Raw genomic sequence first — 17,960 nt, forward strand, 5'->3', positions numbered from 1 at the left:
TTGTTAACTGGATTTGTAACAGAATCATCAAGTAACCTTTAGTGATTTCACTACAGTTAACATCCACATTTATCTATGTAAAACAACCCTCTACAACAGGCTTTCTCAAACATTCCTGTCAACTAAACTTAGTAAAATATTTCGTGGACATAGTATACACGAATTATAAACTTTTTTTAAAAGCCCTTTTGTCATTTGGCATCAATAAAACAAATTTACAGCACTTTTTTCACCCTTAAAATACATGACCCAGGACCCATTTAGGAGCTCTGACCCACAGTTTGGGAAACACAGCTCTGTCAACTGTCATTTGGCTAAGCAAGATTAAATTACTTACAAAATCTATTAATTTCAGTTAACCAAAAAATTCATAGTGATAAAACAAGTTATGTATTTTAGATATACAATAGAAATTTCTTATTGAAAAATGTGTACAAATAGAATCAGAAACAAAGTAGTCTACATTCGTAATTGCTTTAAAATATATATATATATTTTAAATATTGGGATTTGGTAATGATAATTTTGCGGATTCAACATTTGGCTGAGAATATTTGGTTATTATTTTGGATTTTCTGACTTGTTTTTTAATGTAAAAAAAGATTCAATTTGTTATGGTTGTCATATCTAAATGTATCATCATTCTACAGCTGTTGAAATAATTTACAAATTAAAAAAATGACTCATGGAATTTCATGCATTCTAATTCTACTATGTAATTGCTGACAATATAAAAGAAAAGAAAAAAGTACATTATTTTCTCATATTTAAAAAAAAAATTGATCAAAATAATGCTGAGAAATTTTGGTTTCTATCCCTTATACAGTACAGTATGTTAGCCGTGTGAATTCGCATTGCAATTTCTTTTTTTTTGTTAAACCTCCAGTGCGTCACACAGGCCTATGCGCACTTTCAGGAGAGGGGTAATAAAGATTTGGGGTTACAAAATTAATTAAAAGCATAGTACAAAATATTTGTTCAGCATACCCGCTTTGTAACATCTCACAAGGACTCTCATGCCTGACTAAAGTAAGAAGGTCTTTCTGGTCTCCCAAAGAAGCCAGCCTGTTCACAGTGTACTATGTGCATGGTTTCCAACATTAACAGTCTCTGAGCAGCACCACTGTCGTGGGTGAGGGGGGGGAGAAACTGTGTAGGTTTTCTGGATTCAGAGGACTGGACTCTAGTGGGAGAAATTGTCATCATCACAGTTGAGGATTTAGTGGTATGTTTCACCATGCAGTACACTTGGAAACCTTTTCTTTGTCTTATAATTATTGCAGAGCCACGCCGTTAGTCCTATTAGCTCAGTAGCTAAACAAACTACATAGTGTACAATAATGCATCACTGGGAAAATAACAGCATAGTTTTATCAAGCGCTAACCTTCAACCTCTAACTTTGAAAAAAAAACATCAATCGGAGAATGGTTACGCTGACAATTTCTTAGGATTATCCAAAATCTTGCATTTAACTGGTTTATGTCTTGGAACAGGCCCAAAAAAAAAAAACCTTTAAAATTCAAAGCAGATGCCTGGAAAATAATCATGACCGCATTGCTTAACCAAGATCGAGGATTTATCCAGGGTCATTTAGGGGGGTGGGTTGGTGGGTTTCAACTTAGCAGAATATGCTATGCAACCTGAATTGTGGTCCCCCAAAAAATTAAATAAATCGCTTTTGAATTTATAGAATGGTGTGGCACCAAGAAAATGACTATGCAGATGACTGCATAGCTTTAACAAGAACTTCGTAAATTTCTCTTTACTAAGAGCTTATATATATAAAAGCACAAATTGACCTCCCATCCCCAAAAATAGACAGACCTATATGAACCTTTTCAACTGCACTGTACCTGGCTACCAATATTAATACTAGAAATACATTCAACTACTTCGGATAACAAATGACAAAAGGAATCAAACATGCTAATGTGAGCTTAGCGTAGCTCTGGAGGCTTTAGTGTCTCCACTTTGCTGTAGCTGTCCACAAGTAAAATTTCTGTCTGACCTGTTAACACAGGAGACCCTTGTTATTCTCCTTTGTTGTTTCCAAGGTTGTCCACTTGAATCAGTACTGTGCAGTGGAAACATGGCATTTGGTACGGTACCACAGAGGCTGGTACACCAACCATGTGTGGCAAAAAAATGTTTGGTACGAATAAGTTATTTTGACAATGGAAATGCAAAAAAAAAACATTCTATGGAAGTGTATTGCTTGGTAAAATCGGGGCCCGCAGCAACCATGCCCGTTGAGCTTGAGTCAACAGTTGCCAAGGGAGAGCATATAGGGAACCCCCAACAATTTGTGATTCATTCACAAATTTCCATTGTTTTCTGTGGAACCTGTCTTCAAATATTGGCTGAATCAAGCCGCAAGATGATGCCAATGCCCTTGCAAACACCTTTTGATCATTTTGAAGAAGTGTCAAGTTCTGTAGTGGAAGATTTTGACTTTGTAAAAAAGAAAAGCAGCAACAAACAAAACCTGCTACATTTTGGTCTCGCTGACAGTGGTAGGCCTCTCATTCTCGTAATCGTTCTCCTGGTGGATGAGCCGGTAGGGTTTCATGTCCGCTTCCTCAGCTGCTACCGAGTGGACCTCCTCTGGGTCTTTGGCCAACTCGTGACGAGATAGATGCTCCACGACACCAGCCCCGATGGAGTCTCCCAGGACATTAGTAACGGTGCGCAGTCGGTCCCTGTAGCAAATTGGACACAAAGAAAGCATTTATGTAACCAAACTTACAAAACAGTCATTGTTTCCTAACATATTGTTCTCATCATCAATTTGCTGAGATCATCTGTATTGCTTGGCCCAAACCGCTAAGCTGCGACCCAAAACCGATAACATGTGAAGTCAAAATTTTGTGGAGGAAATCCAGCAATTTTCAACTTCAGATGTACAATATTATCAAAAGCGCCTTGACCCATCAGTTTTGCGCTTTTGGACTTTAAGAAGGCTCGTTTTTCTCGCCAGAAATGCAGGATCTCTATCTCCAAGTAAAAATGTTGACAACGAGGCACAGGAAGTACTCACAGGAACCAATCAACGGCAATGATGAGTGTGATGTCATCAGTGGGCAGGCCCACAGACGTGAGCACTATCACCATGGTAACTAGCCCCGCCTGCGGGATACCGGCCGCTCCGATGCTGGCTGCTGTGGCTGTGATGCTGCAGGGAAATAGGAGGAGGCATTTTAATGGTCCTTAATTTGACCCGCATGAACTCAAATTGACCTCCCAGCATGCATGCACAACAACGAGTGAGTGCGCGTGTGTGTGTGTGTGAGAGAGCACTTACCTAATGGTGAGAATCTGCCCAAAGTTGAGGTCATAGTTGTTCACCTGAGCGATAAAGATGGCCGCCAGCGCTTCATACAAGGCGGTGCCGTCCATGTTGATGGTGGCGCCCACGGGGAGTACAAAGCGAGTTATGCGCTTGTCTACTTTGTTGTTTTCCTCAAGACACTTGAACGTGATTGGCAAGGTGGCGGAACTAAGGTCAAAAGAAATCCACATTAGCGAATACAGCAAGTGCGTCTCAGTGACAGAATGGTTATCAAACCTGGAAGATGTTCCCAATGCCGTGACGAGGGCCTGGAGCAGCCCCGCGATGAAGATGAAAGGGTTCTTTCGAGTGACCGCAAAGTAGATTGTGGGCAGGACCACAATGGCGTGGATGAGCAGGCCACTAATGACAGTGATTGTGTACATTCCCAGCTGGCCGCCCATCGACGAGATGTCATCCATCTCCACGATTTTACCCGCGATCAGAAACAGGATACCGATGGGGGCATACCTGATCCGAAAAAAGCTCTGATTGAGTTTCCATCTTTCCTCAGCTTCACAGTTACTTGTTTTTTTTTTGTCTTTCAACAACTCTCTGGTTTTATGTTGATAACACCAAATTAGATATGAGATATCATATTATAAAACAAAAATAGAAAAAAAAGAAATTATCTAGTATGAAAAAAGTCTATGATTTATAAACTTTATTTTACATGAAGTTGAAAGTGGTGAAATGAAAATTTCATTTACAAGAAAACAAATTAAAAAATACATTTGAAAACAAGTATGTGTCATTGGATAATTTAGTTTGGACGCACCACATGATGATGGCCACCAGCCTCATGATGACCTCGTTGAGACAGTCGAAGAGGTCCTTCAAGGGCTGTCCTTGGTCCCCCATTTTCCCGATGATCAGCCCGAAGCACATGGAAAAGACCACCAGGCCAAGCGCGTTGACCCCGTTGACTGCACCCGGCACGGGGATCATCTCCTCCCTCGTTATCATCTGGCTCCCGTTAAGCACTGAGTCGTTGACCGTCACATTGATTTGGATCACCCTCTTGGCATAGTGTGTCTTGAACTGAAAGAAAAGTGAGAGCCTCAAGATTAGCCGCTGAAGCTTTTAGCCACACTGGCAGCAGTGCAGTGGCAATTTAATAGCTTGCCATATATTCACAGTGCCTTGATGATCCTCGGGATATGACTCTAGTGAAATGACTACATCTGTAAAGAAAAGCATATGGAACAAACATTTCCAGACATAGAGGTAACAACACACGCGTCTCCATTCATGATATGGTGGAACGTAGGACACAAAACATTTGCACAAGTCTACATGAGTCCTCCAGCTACTTATCTAGTCTACTCATGCAATCACACTTGAAGATGCAGCATCATTTCAATTCTTTTTCACGAGCCACAACATGAGTGCACAATCTAATGAGAGCCGATATGAAAACGCTTTTCTCAAAAATAGGCTATTTTTTTTCCCTTAACAAATATATATATATGTACATATATATATATATATACATATATATATTTGGGTAGTCAGGTAAGACAAATCTTTACAGTAGTATGTTCTATGTGCTCTGACTAGTCTAAACACCGCATTCTGATCAATATTGTATTTGCATAATATTAATTCAGCCATAAAATCCATCATCCATCTCAGTGGTGGCCATTTTGCCACTTGCTGTCAACCCAGTATGACATCACAGTTGCTCAGAGTTCAGGTAACGACTCACTTGTTTTCAGAATTTAGTCATGTGATGTTCACAAGTTAACCTGTGACTGGTTGTTACTTGAGCCCTGAGCAACTGTGATGTCATTTTCAGTCAAGCGGAAGTGGCAAAATGGATAAAACGGGTTGCTTAATTTATATTCTGCAAACGCAATAGTGACTACTGGCGCAGCATAAAACATTATTGTAAATAAAAATTTTGCCTTGACTTCCCCTTCTAATGCATCACCACAACATTCAGATTTGTGTTGTTTTTAAGTCACCTAATGGATCAACTCTAGTTATAAACTGGTAATTTGGTAATCAATTAACAAAACTATGAAATTATTATTGAATTTGATTAATAAGTAATAGATAAAAGGGAAATGGAAATGTGAGTATATATTACACATTACCTGTTTGGTGCAGGCTTCCACAAGGTTTGGAGGGAACATATTCCTACAAAACATCACATACACATTATCTTCAGTCAACCAGGAAGTATTTTTTTCAGTTTTGTTAGGTGAATTTTTACCCCCCATTTGCCATTGGAACTGTTGGAACTGGAATTTACCTTTTTTTTTCTATACTAGGGTAGGGCTTGTATAAAAAGGAAGGTAAATTCCAGTATCGTTTGTCATCTATAAAAAATATTTTGTGGTCTATGCTGTGATACAAGAGTTTTTTTGTCATAGTTTTCAATTCAAGACATTTGTTTTCTGACACCAGTTAGTCAGTCCCTTGCCGTATATGGTTTAAAAAACATTATTATCATCTTTACCTGATAAGGTCCAGAAAGGCGTCAGCGGGACTGACACGCTCGATTTGCTGTTGATTGGTGAACTCATCCTTGGAGCCTTTGCCAGGGTGGATGACGAGCACCATGACGATGCCAATGAACACGGCAATAACCGTGGTGGTGGCGTAGTACACAACCGCCCTCAAGCCCATTTTACCTGATGCGCGACTGTCTAGTGCAGCCATGCCTGAAAAAAAAAAAAAAAAAAGTCACACATTTCCAATTAGAATTCCACCACTAAATGATGTGTATCGTGTATCCTCAGAACAAATCATAAAATAAAAATAAATACAACATTTATTTTCTCCTAAATATGCCTATAGCTATAATTTTACTTGAACACAGAGAAGCCTTTGTTTTTTTTTTCCTACAAAATGCAAATATTTTATGCTTGACATCCTGATTGTGGCTATTTTTGCACGAGGAGAAACGCTGCACATCCTTAAGGGGGCGCTATTCTCTCTTTAACTCTATTTTTTTTGTTTCCAAAACAGTTTGGGGGAAAGTGTGGGCCTGTGCTGTTAATAATTACGAAAGTTGAGTTTGTATTTGGATCAATGGGGAAAAAAAAAACGTGTCATGGCGAGCGTACATAAAGTGAGCCTGGGAAAAAGTCGCTGTAATTATAGATGGAATACACCCATGCCCATAATGTGTCCAACTATCTAAGAAGGAACAAAGCACAATAAGAAATCTAATCCCGCTCTGATCTACATGTCGGGTAAATAACACCTACTGGACGGCACCCAGGGAACGATTATATCCGCTTTTGCTTTTTGTATATTTTAAATGGTGCTCACAGTTTGAAAGCGTATCGGAGGAGCCTCCTTGAATGCTGCATAATTCCCAAGCGATTTATTCAAATATTTTGGGCCAAAAGAAAGTCAAGTGTGACTGCTCAGTTAATAATTAACACATTGACCTTGATCGACTTGGCTTGGCCAAAGATAAAGCATGTTTGGCATCTGATGCACACAACATTGTGAAGCAACCGTATAGCAAAGTCCGCATAATGTAGAATCATCTTAACTGCCAATGCCAGAATCCACACTTTGATTAATCCTTTTCTTTTTTCTTTTAAAACTCTGATAACTCCCTCACCCACCACCACCACGACCCCAAAAGAGCCTCTTTTTTAAATTTTTATAAAACGTCATGTAATTTGTGGGCTTCTTGTAACAATTCATTTGTGGCTTTTATTTGTTTTGACACAATGTTATTCAGGTAAGAATCTTTCCCCTGAGAAGACAATGTTTAAACTGGGTTTTATGACTGCTGCAGTCAAAAGAACACTAAACCTGTCTCCCATAGTTGTGGCCGCATTCAATTGACTACTATAGTTGTCATAGAAATAGCGTGGGTGTGGATTTCGGGAGAAAAAGGAACAACAAAAAAGGAATAAACACGCAAATTCCCCTTTGTGAGAATCGAGATTAATGTCGACCTTTCATAGGCCCAACATATGGCATGAATGAAGCAGCTACGAAAACACCTCATTTTATTTCTGAAAAAAATATAGCCTTTAAAGTGCAGCATTTCAGCCATGTTTGTGGAAATAGTTTCTTGGTGGCTATAAATATATGGTTTTAAAATGAAGGTTTGAAAGATAGAATGCCTTAACGCTTCCAAATCGACATACTTAGAAAATAAACTGGAGGGTGAATATAAAAGTAGCATTTTTGTGGCAAAAATTTTGCAATTTTGGAGCAGCCTCCCAGCCATGGTTGTGGTGTGCGTGGAAATGCTTCCACTGTGTTGTTTTAAAATTCCCAATTGTTTTAATCTTTAAACACCTAACTTGATCACTTTTACAAAGTGGCAAATTGTAGCCTTATCAAAGCAGTGTTAGTTGATTTTTATGGACATGTTTTCTGGGGGAATTATAAAAAGCTCACTGACAGTTGTAAAAATATATTTTTTTTATCCCTTTTTATGTCAAAATATAGCTTATTCACAGCGACATGTCTGCTACTTTTGTGGTACTGTATATGTTATGGTCACCATTGTTTAATACATTAATGACCATCCCCAATTTTTGTTTTCGCTTTTTTCTTGTCATCACTCAAGGAGAGGTGAGGACCCTTCGCTGTGCCCCTTTATTTTGCCTCTCCTTATCCTTTTGTTGGCAAGCCTGGGAACACTTGTTGACACAGACACACACACACACAACACACACACAATGATCCCTGACCAGTCGTCTGGGCAACAACATACGCGGCCTCACTAATTTCTTCCACTCAAAAGATTGAAAGAGGCAAAGTTGAAGGAGCGCAAGTAGAGGTAGTTTTGGAAAGGTGGTGGGAGGTACAAATACAAATACAAGTCCCTCTTCAGAGAGGAAAAAGTTGAAGTTGGGGGCATAAGAAGAAGTCCAGACTTTCTGGAACCCGACCTACAATTTTTCAGTATTGGGATGTGTGACTGACAGGTGTGTTTTGTTGCCCTACATTGAATCTTCAAACAAAAATAGTACTGAACGCAATGCATGTGAAGATTTGTTTTTCATTTTTAAATAGTATACACACTTGAAGCCTGCTATGGCTGGAATATAACCCGTCAGGTCATCATATTTATCCTGTATCCTCACTGTTCCAATTACTAGGGGTCTAGTTGAAGTTACTAAATATAGTTCTTGTGTCCTCACTTTTGAGAACTCTGCACATACTAAAACAAGAAGCTTTGACATGTCACTGTGACCCCCGGGTAGGACTCGTAGTCTGCACAGATTTGAAAAGAGTCAACATCAAACTGATTTCTTTGAGATGCTATCACTGAATTCTGTGTTCAAACATCACTTTTTTTTAAGTGGACATTGAAAAGAAACTTTTCCATTGCCTATACTGTTTTTTTTTCCCCCTTTAATTCTTCAACCAAAAAGTTCACATCGATTTACACATAATGGCCACACAATACTAGTTAAGTAATCAGTCAAATTTGATTTCCTTTTGTGAATTAGTTGCTCTTGAACTAGCCTCGTGCGGCAATGCTGAAGCCGAGAGTGCGTCAAGGGATGTTGCTTTTTTTCAGTTTCACTTTGATCGATAATTGCATCGTTTGTCCTTTCGAGGAAGCCTGCGTCTATTTTAACACAAACACAGTCATTCAGTATAATTAGCCACTCGACTTTCCGACACAGTTCAACCCATCCAGCCTCGTTGTGGGCTAGTTTGACTCTGTGTGAGAAAAATCTGAAATACGCACATTGCGTTGCATTGTGTTCATCTGTATCTTTTGCTTTGTAGCTATTTTTTTGCAGTAGCCTAATTTTGGTTCCAGAAATTGTAAGGAGACTCCTATTCAAAGCAGTAAGATTCTTGTGATGGTTACATTCTTTTTATTTGTATCATGGCCAATGGTGATTTTAAAATGAGATTAGACACAACTATGCTTTTTGCTTTTTATTTATTTTCCATTTCATGTTACAGAACAGTGTTTAGTTGTTTTTACATTTTGCAGTGATTATCTTTTTATTGTGTTAGTTATTGTGTTAAAATGAGATGCCTATCCTTTCGCCTTTAGTCCTGGAATGTTTTTACAGATTTTTGCATCTTGATGTTTTGTTATTTTGACCTTATACAATACAATAATCTTAAAATGTTAGTCAAAATATTCCCTGTATTTTTATATGTTTGTTAAGTTATTGGTTGCCACAGTTTTACCTTTGAATTTGATGAATTCGATTTCCAATGGGCAAAAACAGACCTGTTTTGACACTCATGTTGTTGTTCCCCTTGTGTTTTACCAGTTATCACATGACCTGACGTCACCGAACGCTAATGCTACGCTCTGATCCATGCAAAGCACAAAGGCGCCTGTCTTATCTGTGCTGTGTCCCTGCAGGAGGCAATGATGTCTCTCTCTCTCTCTCTCAATGACCCGGTCACACATTGTATACTCGCTGCACGTCAAAACAAACGACAAGACCATTGTCAACACTATGACCGGGCAAAATAACTATATCATGTGTTTGCTCATTCAATCGATAGGGAGTTCACCTCATCTCTTTCGGCAAACTAAAAGCTCTTGGAAAAGATGGAAACATTCTGGTCCGACTAAAAGTTTTAGCAAGTACTTAAACAACCTGCAACCCGCCATTGCTCGTTATGCTTGTACAGTTTGCATAAAAGTTTACACTATGATGAAAAATTAAGATTCAAGACTCCATGATTGATTAACACAACGTGCAATGAATAGTGTCCCAAGACTTTTGATGCCCAATAAATTGTCTTTTGACTTTTGATTATGTACACTAGTCTTTTGTGGTGACCCAGTTTGAAGGCGTAAAATGGTGCAGACATCAAGTCATTTGATTCATAAATAGAACAAAAGCCACTGAGCAAATGTGTCTTCTTTGCTGTTTCTTTTTTAAGTACTTTGCCAGCAAAATTCAAATTAAAAATAGAATATGATTCATTTAGTCTATTAAGGTACATTAATCTCTGATGCAGGCAGGCAAGTGGTTGCAATATAGTATTTGGACTGTATTTCTTACAATTTAAAATAATAATAATGTTTAGTTTTAATTCTAGCCTAATGTTTAAAAACAAAACAAATAGTGTGTTAAGCAGATATACCAAACTAATGAATAATATATATATTTTTTAGACTTTTTTTTTAACAAAACAAATACTAACTGACTTTAAAGTAAGTGTTAGGTGTTTTTTTTTTTTTTTTTTTTAAAACAAAAACAAAACATGCCCACTGCTGGTCTTTAAGTTGCGGTGACTAACCTGTAATGAGGCTGGACACCAGCAAGGGCAGCACCAGCATCTGTAGCATCCTCATCAGCAGCTCTCCGGGAAAAGAGAAGAACTTGATGTCACGGTAGGACATTTTGTATGGTCGCAGGGTAAACCCCAGAATGATACCTACAGAGAGTCACGTTAAACATCAGTAATTAATTAAACACAATGAAACAAAGTTATACATATAAGTTATATAGTAACTTAACTCATCTAGTTATTTAGATCACAAGTTAAGTTGTGACTTAATAGGGCTGAGCATGCAGTTAGCTTGTTATCTAGTTTGCAAATAACTTTTTGTTAGCTTGTTATTTGCATGATTACTACTTTTATTTATATAGTTTGTACATTAAGTAACAAGATTAAAGGAAGTGTACAAATGTTAGTTAGCTAGCAATTAAGTGTACTTTTACAAAAAGGTTGTGCAAGTTTTGAAGAGTCTTTAGTTTTTAGTACCGTATGAGTACACATCATCATTTAGTTTTAGTACGCTTATTACACAACAATGTAAAAAAACATTTCTGCGTAAATTCGCTTAAAGATCCAGATCACGTCGCAAGGTTCTTTCATCGAAAATGAGTGCACATGCTCTTCTTGTGATGTACGTCACTGTAATGCACTCTCACTGAAGTGGAACCCATAGATTCTATGCACTGGTTGACTCACAAATGCGCTGTACAGATGTGGCGCGCACGTGGGTGGGCCCCCGCCTGACTTCCTGCCACACCATGGTTCAAAGGTTAATTCCAAAACGTTCTGATGTCAGCCACAAGGGTCGGTGAGGTCCTTGCTTGTGGGAGTTTCTATTTATTTCTAAGACAGCTGCTCTCTATCATGCTACAGACTCACTGACACAAAATGCATTGCGAATGTTCCAGCATTTCACCATGCATGAAAATCAATCAAGAACATATCCTGTGAAATGCTCAGTCTGCTATTTTGTTCTGAACGTCATGTTTTTTTGGTCATTCCCAGGACTGCAACTCCTCCTCGGGAATTGATCCACAGACCAGTAAATATGACAGATGGATGACTCATTACTGCCATCACAAAGTGTGGGCGGAGCTTGGCGCTAAAGTTGGACAAGTTACCTTTAAACAATCTGTGCACCATGCAGGATGTACACCATTCTTCTTTTTTCTATCTCAAAAGAAGATCTCAGAGGTACCTCATTTTCATGTATGTTATCTTTTCTTACACGGTGAACCACGCAAAGGTTGAACAACTCGAAATTTTCCCTGAACATTGAATGAAAACAATAATTAAGTTTCTTTGAATGAATCCACAACCTGTTCACCCTTCCCTCCTAGCCCTCCAGTTTGTATTTTCAAAGTTGAATGTGTGTGCGCGTGTGTGTCTGTCTTTTCCCAGTCATTGATGTAATGCCAAGTGCCGAGGAGGTAACTAAAAAAAGGGTCATCCACAGCAAAATGTTAAAAATGTTTTTAACTGTGTATTATTTGAGTTTAAATGGTGCAAAATTTAAATTGTCAACATTCCTGAAACGTGTATTTAGAAATGTTGGAATTAGTTAAATTTTATTCTTAAAGTACAAAACCTAAACTCCCTTGCTTCCATGCCTTCCAGTCTGGATTTTTATGAGATTTTTTTTGTTTTTTTTTTGCACACGCATTTTACACTTCTCACGTGTGTATTAAAAATTAAAATAGAAAAATAAAATAAAGAATAGCTCTACTTTTAACACTTTAAATGACCACCAACTGTACCTTGCAGTATTTCAATATTTTGTTTTTTCAAGGCAAGGTTTACTTCTGGGGGATTTTTTTTTCCATATTCAAACACCTTTAATTTAAATATTTCCACTCACCAAAGACGACAGCCGCCACGGTGAATATGACAAAGGCGTTCCTTATGAAGAAGCTCTTCACGTCATTCTTGGTAATGTTTGACATTCTCTTTCTGGCCAGCAGCGAACGGGACTGGATGTTGGCCCGGATCTGCCGGAGGCTTCGTTGCGCTTTCTGCGGATCCTCCCCGTTGGCCTGCATCATGGTGGAACTCTCTAGAATCGAATCACAGTAAACAGTCTCTCATATGGATTACTCGTAAATTGTAAACAAGTTCCCTGTGCAGTATGAAAGAAAACATCCGTATTGTCATGGTCCATTTTTTCTGTTTGGATTTATATTGGGTTGCGTTTCATGCTATGTCCTGGTTTTTGTGGTTCAGGTCTTGTCCTGTTGGTCTTTTGCTTTCTTTCACCTGTGTTCGTCAACCCGGTCCGGTCCCTCGTGTCACCCAATCAGCTCCACTTGTGCGTTGTCTAGGTGTTCCTCGCTGTCTGTATGTTTGTATTTAGATCCCAGCTGCCTCTTTTTCAGTCTGTTTGATTTCGCTTGTAGTCCCTCCCGTCCGTCCGTCCCTGTGACGTGGTGAATTTTGTGTGTTTGTTGTTGTGTGTGCTTGTTTTCTTTTGGAATTTGGCTTATTTAGTACACAAAGAAACTTATAGCAGATCAAGACACAAAGTCATAGTATTTCAGCAGTAAAGCAACGAGACTGATTGATATATTATTTGCAGAATTTACATTTTCAACGTCGATTGGCTCTTACCGAGGAGGTACAGACTGGATGCACGTGGCTCAAGTACAGTTGACATAAGTTTGGGACAATTAGGCATGCACCGATTCGATTACTCATTTGAGATTGCCCCTGGTTTTTATAAATCAAGGTTTAAGGACTTCTTTGATTGGCTGCTTCCAGAGTCCAGTAAGGTTATTGCCTTTAATTAGGTTAGATGAAAAGACACTTTAGTTATGTGATACTTCTGGCTTGTTCTTTCATTTATTGGGTGCTACTAACTAATTTGCTCCTGTATGTCTTCAAGTATGGCCTGGTCGAGCATTCTCTCCATTTGAAAAATGAATACATGAATTATTACATGACGTCTTTGAAAAATGTTGCATCATGTTTTCCTCAGAACTTTATGAAAGCAGATAGGAAAAAGCCCCCCCCCCCTACCCCCACGCACACACGCACACGCTGCTTGACTGTCGGCGGACCATTCCGCCTTTATAAAATCAATCAAAAGTCTTAACTATATAAACAAATATTTCTTATAATTTTGCAATCTCTTTAAAACTCATTGAATGTGGCATGCAGATAAACTGTGACGAACACTTCCTCCAAAGACAACACATCCACCACGCAACCCACACGCAAATTTACCAACCAACATAACACGTCAAATGTCAGAAAAAATGCTTACCTTAATATTTGACACACTTTCTTTAGGTGGCGGGTTTAAATGTCTTGTCAGTACTCAGATGGGCTGGTGGTGCTGACAACGCTGCTCTGTGCTGGTGAGTGTGGAGAAATGAGGAGAGGGAGGAGACAGAAAAGACAGAAAAGTCAGCGAGGGGGAAGTTGGGGAACCCTGTGAATCAAAGAGCCAGTGAGGGAGAAAGAAGGCGGTGCTATAAGAGACGCACAGTTGTTGTCTTGTGGGGCTGACAGAGGGGGAGGGATTAGGATAGGTAGGTGGGCATCAAGGTAGAGAGGGGGGCTGATTAGAGCAGGGGGCTTGAGGAATAATGAGCTTTTCCGAGCATGAAAGAAGAGAAAGAAACTTCTTGTTTGCCTCTTTCAAAGGTTTTGTCACGCCTGATAAGTTGAGACGGATTGCAGAATCCTGCAAAGAGGGAAAGGAGGTTTCTGAACACATGCCATTTCATTTATTGCAATTGAAGTGAGTTGAATTTACCAAAGCATGGAAATGCCATTGTGGAGTAAACTTTTGTATTTTTGTTTTTGAGGTATTCGATACCACTTTTTTCAGACTGATACCATTATGAGTACAGTATTCAATTCTTGAGTAGTCATCGATACCAAGTATCCACTGAGATTCGGACGATCTTCATTTTCTCTTTATTGGGATTACAGAATACGGGGTGGAAATGAGCAAGCACATCGTTTTCAAGCTATTCCCATTGCTCAAAAATGTTATTTTTAACAAGTCATTTTCCCATTAATATTCAATACAAGCTTTGCTCCAATTGGGTCCCTGTTTTGCTTAATTGGTTTTCCTCTGATTGGTTAGTTGCCCCAAAACATAATGTGGGCATTGTAGGGCTAGCCTACTTATAGGCTGTAGAGCCGAATTTGTCAATGCACTTCGACTGCACGGCAATGTCCAAATTTATGCGGCCTTCAAATTGCAAACTATTGTTTCTTGGGAGACAAGCTCTGAGCGAAGGCTACTTCTGGGCACACTTTAGTAGCATACCATGTTACGCTCTTCGGGTATTGTTCTGGTCAACTAGCTTAAATTGGTGATTTTGTGGCAACATTTAGAGGGCAAATCTCCATGTCCCCAATTCTATTTTTTCCTCCCTGTCTTTCTGCCATTCCTTTGCAGGCCTAGAAAATTCTGAGCATTTCAGGCATGCAACTGTTCCGGTCAGCTGCAGAGTTTTGGTTCCACTCTAATGTGCCAGTGAAAATTGGAAACCACAAAAAGTCGATAATATCTCCAACAATCCTATTGAAGAAAAATTCCAAATAACTTTATAAGACATTCGCTCATTTTCATTTTAGTAACCAATTAGCCCCACAAATTCAATAGCAAATCACAAAAAAATTCCAATGAAGACAGAAAGTACTAGAAGAATAGTCCCATAGTAAACTCGTACATACGCAACCAGAAAGCAAAATATCCACATTTCTGTGGTTTTAATTCTGAAATATGAACATACACTTAAGGCCAACTGAGACATTAGTGGAACAGTACATGCTAGCTAATATGCCCAAAGTTTGTGCCAGTTCTTTTTATTTGTATTTAATCAAAGCCTTTGCCAAGTTTGTACTATTATTATTATTTTAAAGGCACATTTCCAAAACACAGACGTTGTTTATGCCATGCACAATCTATGATACTCCTTATCTAGATGTGATCAATATTCCCAGAGTGTCTCATGCTAGTCTAGCCAACCTTGCATTTATTCAAGTTAGCTATTCGAAGAGTAGCGCTGCATGGAAAACGATTGATCAAACAATATAATTTCATCTACAGCCCCAGGGATCATTCTTAGTCGTGAGATGTCACTATGGTAAATACAAATTGAAAGTGTGAGCAATTACTCGTGTTTATATTTGTCGAACGGGCAGCCTGGGGTGTTTATTTACTCAAACTGCAAAGTTTACCAAGCATCAGTTTGAGGATGCTACCAGGTTTGCATTTTACTGTAATATTATGTAACATTTCCAGTTAGTTGAGGAAGTGCATTTTTCAAATGGTAGCTCAGATGATCTGTGTATTAAGAGGCAAAGCCATCATTTGTATAAATGGATTTTCATAATAATATTATGTCACATTGTATATGTGGTCATCTTTATGAAGGCCTGTATTTTACAAATGTGTTTTAGAAGGACAACAAAAAATATTATTTTTCATCTACTTGTTGTGCCACATGGTCACTGGGGAGTTTAGTAAGCAAAGACACAAGATTACAAATACAAGCATCCCTGCTATTTAAAGAGGAAAAATGCCAATGCTAACAAAAGTCCTCAGTTATCATTTTCAAATGTACAAACACTGCATGACTTGCAATATGAGCGACAATTCTTCTGCTAGCTCAACAAAAAAAGCGTTCTGGCTGGACCAGCTTAAAAAAATAAATCAAACAAACGCCACAAAAAGTGTTTATCGTTTTGCAAGTGTTAATTCATTCATCATCCGTACCGCTTGTCCTCACAAGTGTCACGGGATATTTTTCAATTGTAGCATCAAAATAATTGTGAAGTGGTGGCATTATTACTCCTGCTTTAGTTCTGCTTTGTGGGAAAGAATAGTGAACGAGTCCAGACAGCTGAATGCATGGTTCGTGACTCATGTGGAGGGAGTGCATGTTTGGCAGCCATGTTGAGTTGCATCAGCTCTTTCTCTCTTTCTGCAAAGTTTGCAGCTCAAATATAAGAATCACAACAACTACAAAAACTGGGAAGCTACGTTAACATTCCAATTTTAATCACAGAAAGCTGGTCAAACATTAGCTGAGATTCATGTTATCTGTTTAACTGAAAAGGCAAAGTAATGAACAATACGAAGAAGAGGCTGAGGCAGGTTTTTGAACATTAAAAACGATGTCATTGTCAATTTCTTTTCTCTTTTTTGTTTTTGATGTGTTCGAAATAAAGATATCAATCAATCAATCAATCAATGTGTTAGTGGAGGTTTCAAGGAATCATGTTCTATCGCTAGTATCAAGTAACACTATAAAAATGGGTGAAATCAAATAAATAACATTAGAAAAAACAAATTAGGCTTTGTAACTATAGCTTATATGGCTACGAAGTAGACTGCATTAGGAGAATGACTGTAGTGTAGCACAAACAAAAGTGCAAATTGTACATATATTTTACAAATTTAGACAGCAGCTAAGGTAAAAACGGCATATACTATAATCACGCTCAGTCACAGGTGTCGAAAGTAAAGTGTTCGGCATCCTGACATGCTGATGAATCAAAGCTCTGATAGCGATCATGCCCGAAGGCAAGAACCTGAAGAATGAGAGTGAATGGAGGGCGAGGCTGCTAGCGATGCTAATACAAGTACAATGACCTGAAACAAAACAGTTCAGAGATTGCCGGTCAACAAGCCTTCCTAACACCCCCACAAATCTGCGGGCCGAAGTTGGTCAATGGCTCAGCACCTCGCTTGGTGTTGTGTCGTGTATCGGACCACAGGAAAGGGGAAGTGTTTGTTGAACACAGTGACACAACATGTTATTCAGCCTGTGGCTCACGCTACACACAAGTGAGCCACAGGTACTGTTTACCTATTAAAGCAATTGGGGTGTATTGGGTGGACACAGTGTACTGACAGGTGGGGTCTTTATTCTGAATATTATTTACTGCAGTGTCAATTTTATGAGAAAGTTTTCTCTCTACTATGTATGGAATTTCAGACTTGAGACCAACTTAACTATAAATCTGAAGCCCCCTCCAGGCAAAAATGCCATTACATGCAGTGACAAGGGAGCGCCACTCATGTCTAAATGTGTTGACTGCGAACAATGTATGCATTGATATAATGTTATGCATTTAACACAAGTGAGAAATGAGCTACTCAGACTTTTGTAATGTAAACCCTTAACCCATAACACACACCTATGAAGAATCACAAATTTGCAAAAAACTAACTTAGCTTTTTTACTGTTCTCCTAGTTATTACCGAAGGAATACAGACCATTTGAAGGTCTATCACTGGATCACTAAAGCCAAGGTCAGGCTGTGCGTGTGTTTGTGTGTGTGTTTGTGTGTGGAAGCCCACGTGCAGTGTGTGTGTGCAGCACGTGTGTTTTGGGGACATCTGTTCTGATAATCATACAGAGTAAAGCTGCATAAAAATAACATGAGCAAATTAGCAAAATGTTCGACAGCAGTTTT

At 38.8% G+C, this 17,960-nt stretch overlaps 1 protein-coding gene across 2 annotated transcripts; it reads right to left on the reverse strand.

The window, feature by feature from the left end:
• Positions 1 to 860: 860 nt before the first annotated feature.
• On the reverse strand, positions 861 to 13,949 carry LOC125994289 (excitatory amino acid transporter 1). 2 transcript variants are annotated; one of them, XM_049763541.1, is made up of 10 exons: positions 13,783 to 13,949; positions 12,382 to 12,576; positions 10,542 to 10,679; positions 5,794 to 5,998; positions 5,429 to 5,471; positions 4,108 to 4,370; positions 3,567 to 3,800; positions 3,303 to 3,497; positions 3,039 to 3,173; positions 861 to 2,700 (listed from the first exon to the last, which is right to left on the reverse strand). In XM_049763541.1, exons 2-10 carry the CDS (start codon positions 12,563 to 12,565, stop codon positions 2,490 to 2,492), a joined length of 1,608 nt encoding a protein of 535 aa, XP_049619498.1. In that variant the 5' UTR covers positions 12,566 to 12,576; positions 13,783 to 13,949; the 3' UTR covers positions 861 to 2,489. The 2 variants fall into 2 exon arrangements, with proteins under 2 accessions (XP_049619498.1, XP_049619497.1); XM_049763540.1 differs by having other exon boundaries at positions 3,303 to 3,800.
• Between the last annotated feature and the right edge of the window lie 4,011 nt (positions 13,950 to 17,960).

The sequence above is a fragment of the Syngnathus scovelli genome, chromosome 3, assembly GCF_024217435.2.
Source record: "Syngnathus scovelli strain Florida chromosome 3, RoL_Ssco_1.2, whole genome shotgun sequence".
In the NCBI taxonomy this organism is placed as follows: domain Eukaryota; kingdom Metazoa; phylum Chordata; class Actinopteri; order Syngnathiformes; family Syngnathidae; genus Syngnathus; species Syngnathus scovelli.

Bases quoted from the DNA above. Each gene is read 5' to 3' on its own strand.
- LOC125994289 (XM_049763540.1), bottom strand. From the start codon at position 12,565: ATGATGCAGGCCAACGGGGAGGATCCGCAGAAAGCGCAACGAAGCCTC. The intron at 5,999-10,541 runs GTTAGTCACCGC...TTTTTTTTTCAG, and splicing joins GGTGTCCAGCCTCATTACAG to GCATGGCTGCACTAGACAGT. The intron at 5,472-5,793 runs GTAAAGATGATA...GATGTTTTGTAG, and splicing joins GCCTTTCTGGACCTTATCAG to GAATATGTTCCCTCCAAACC.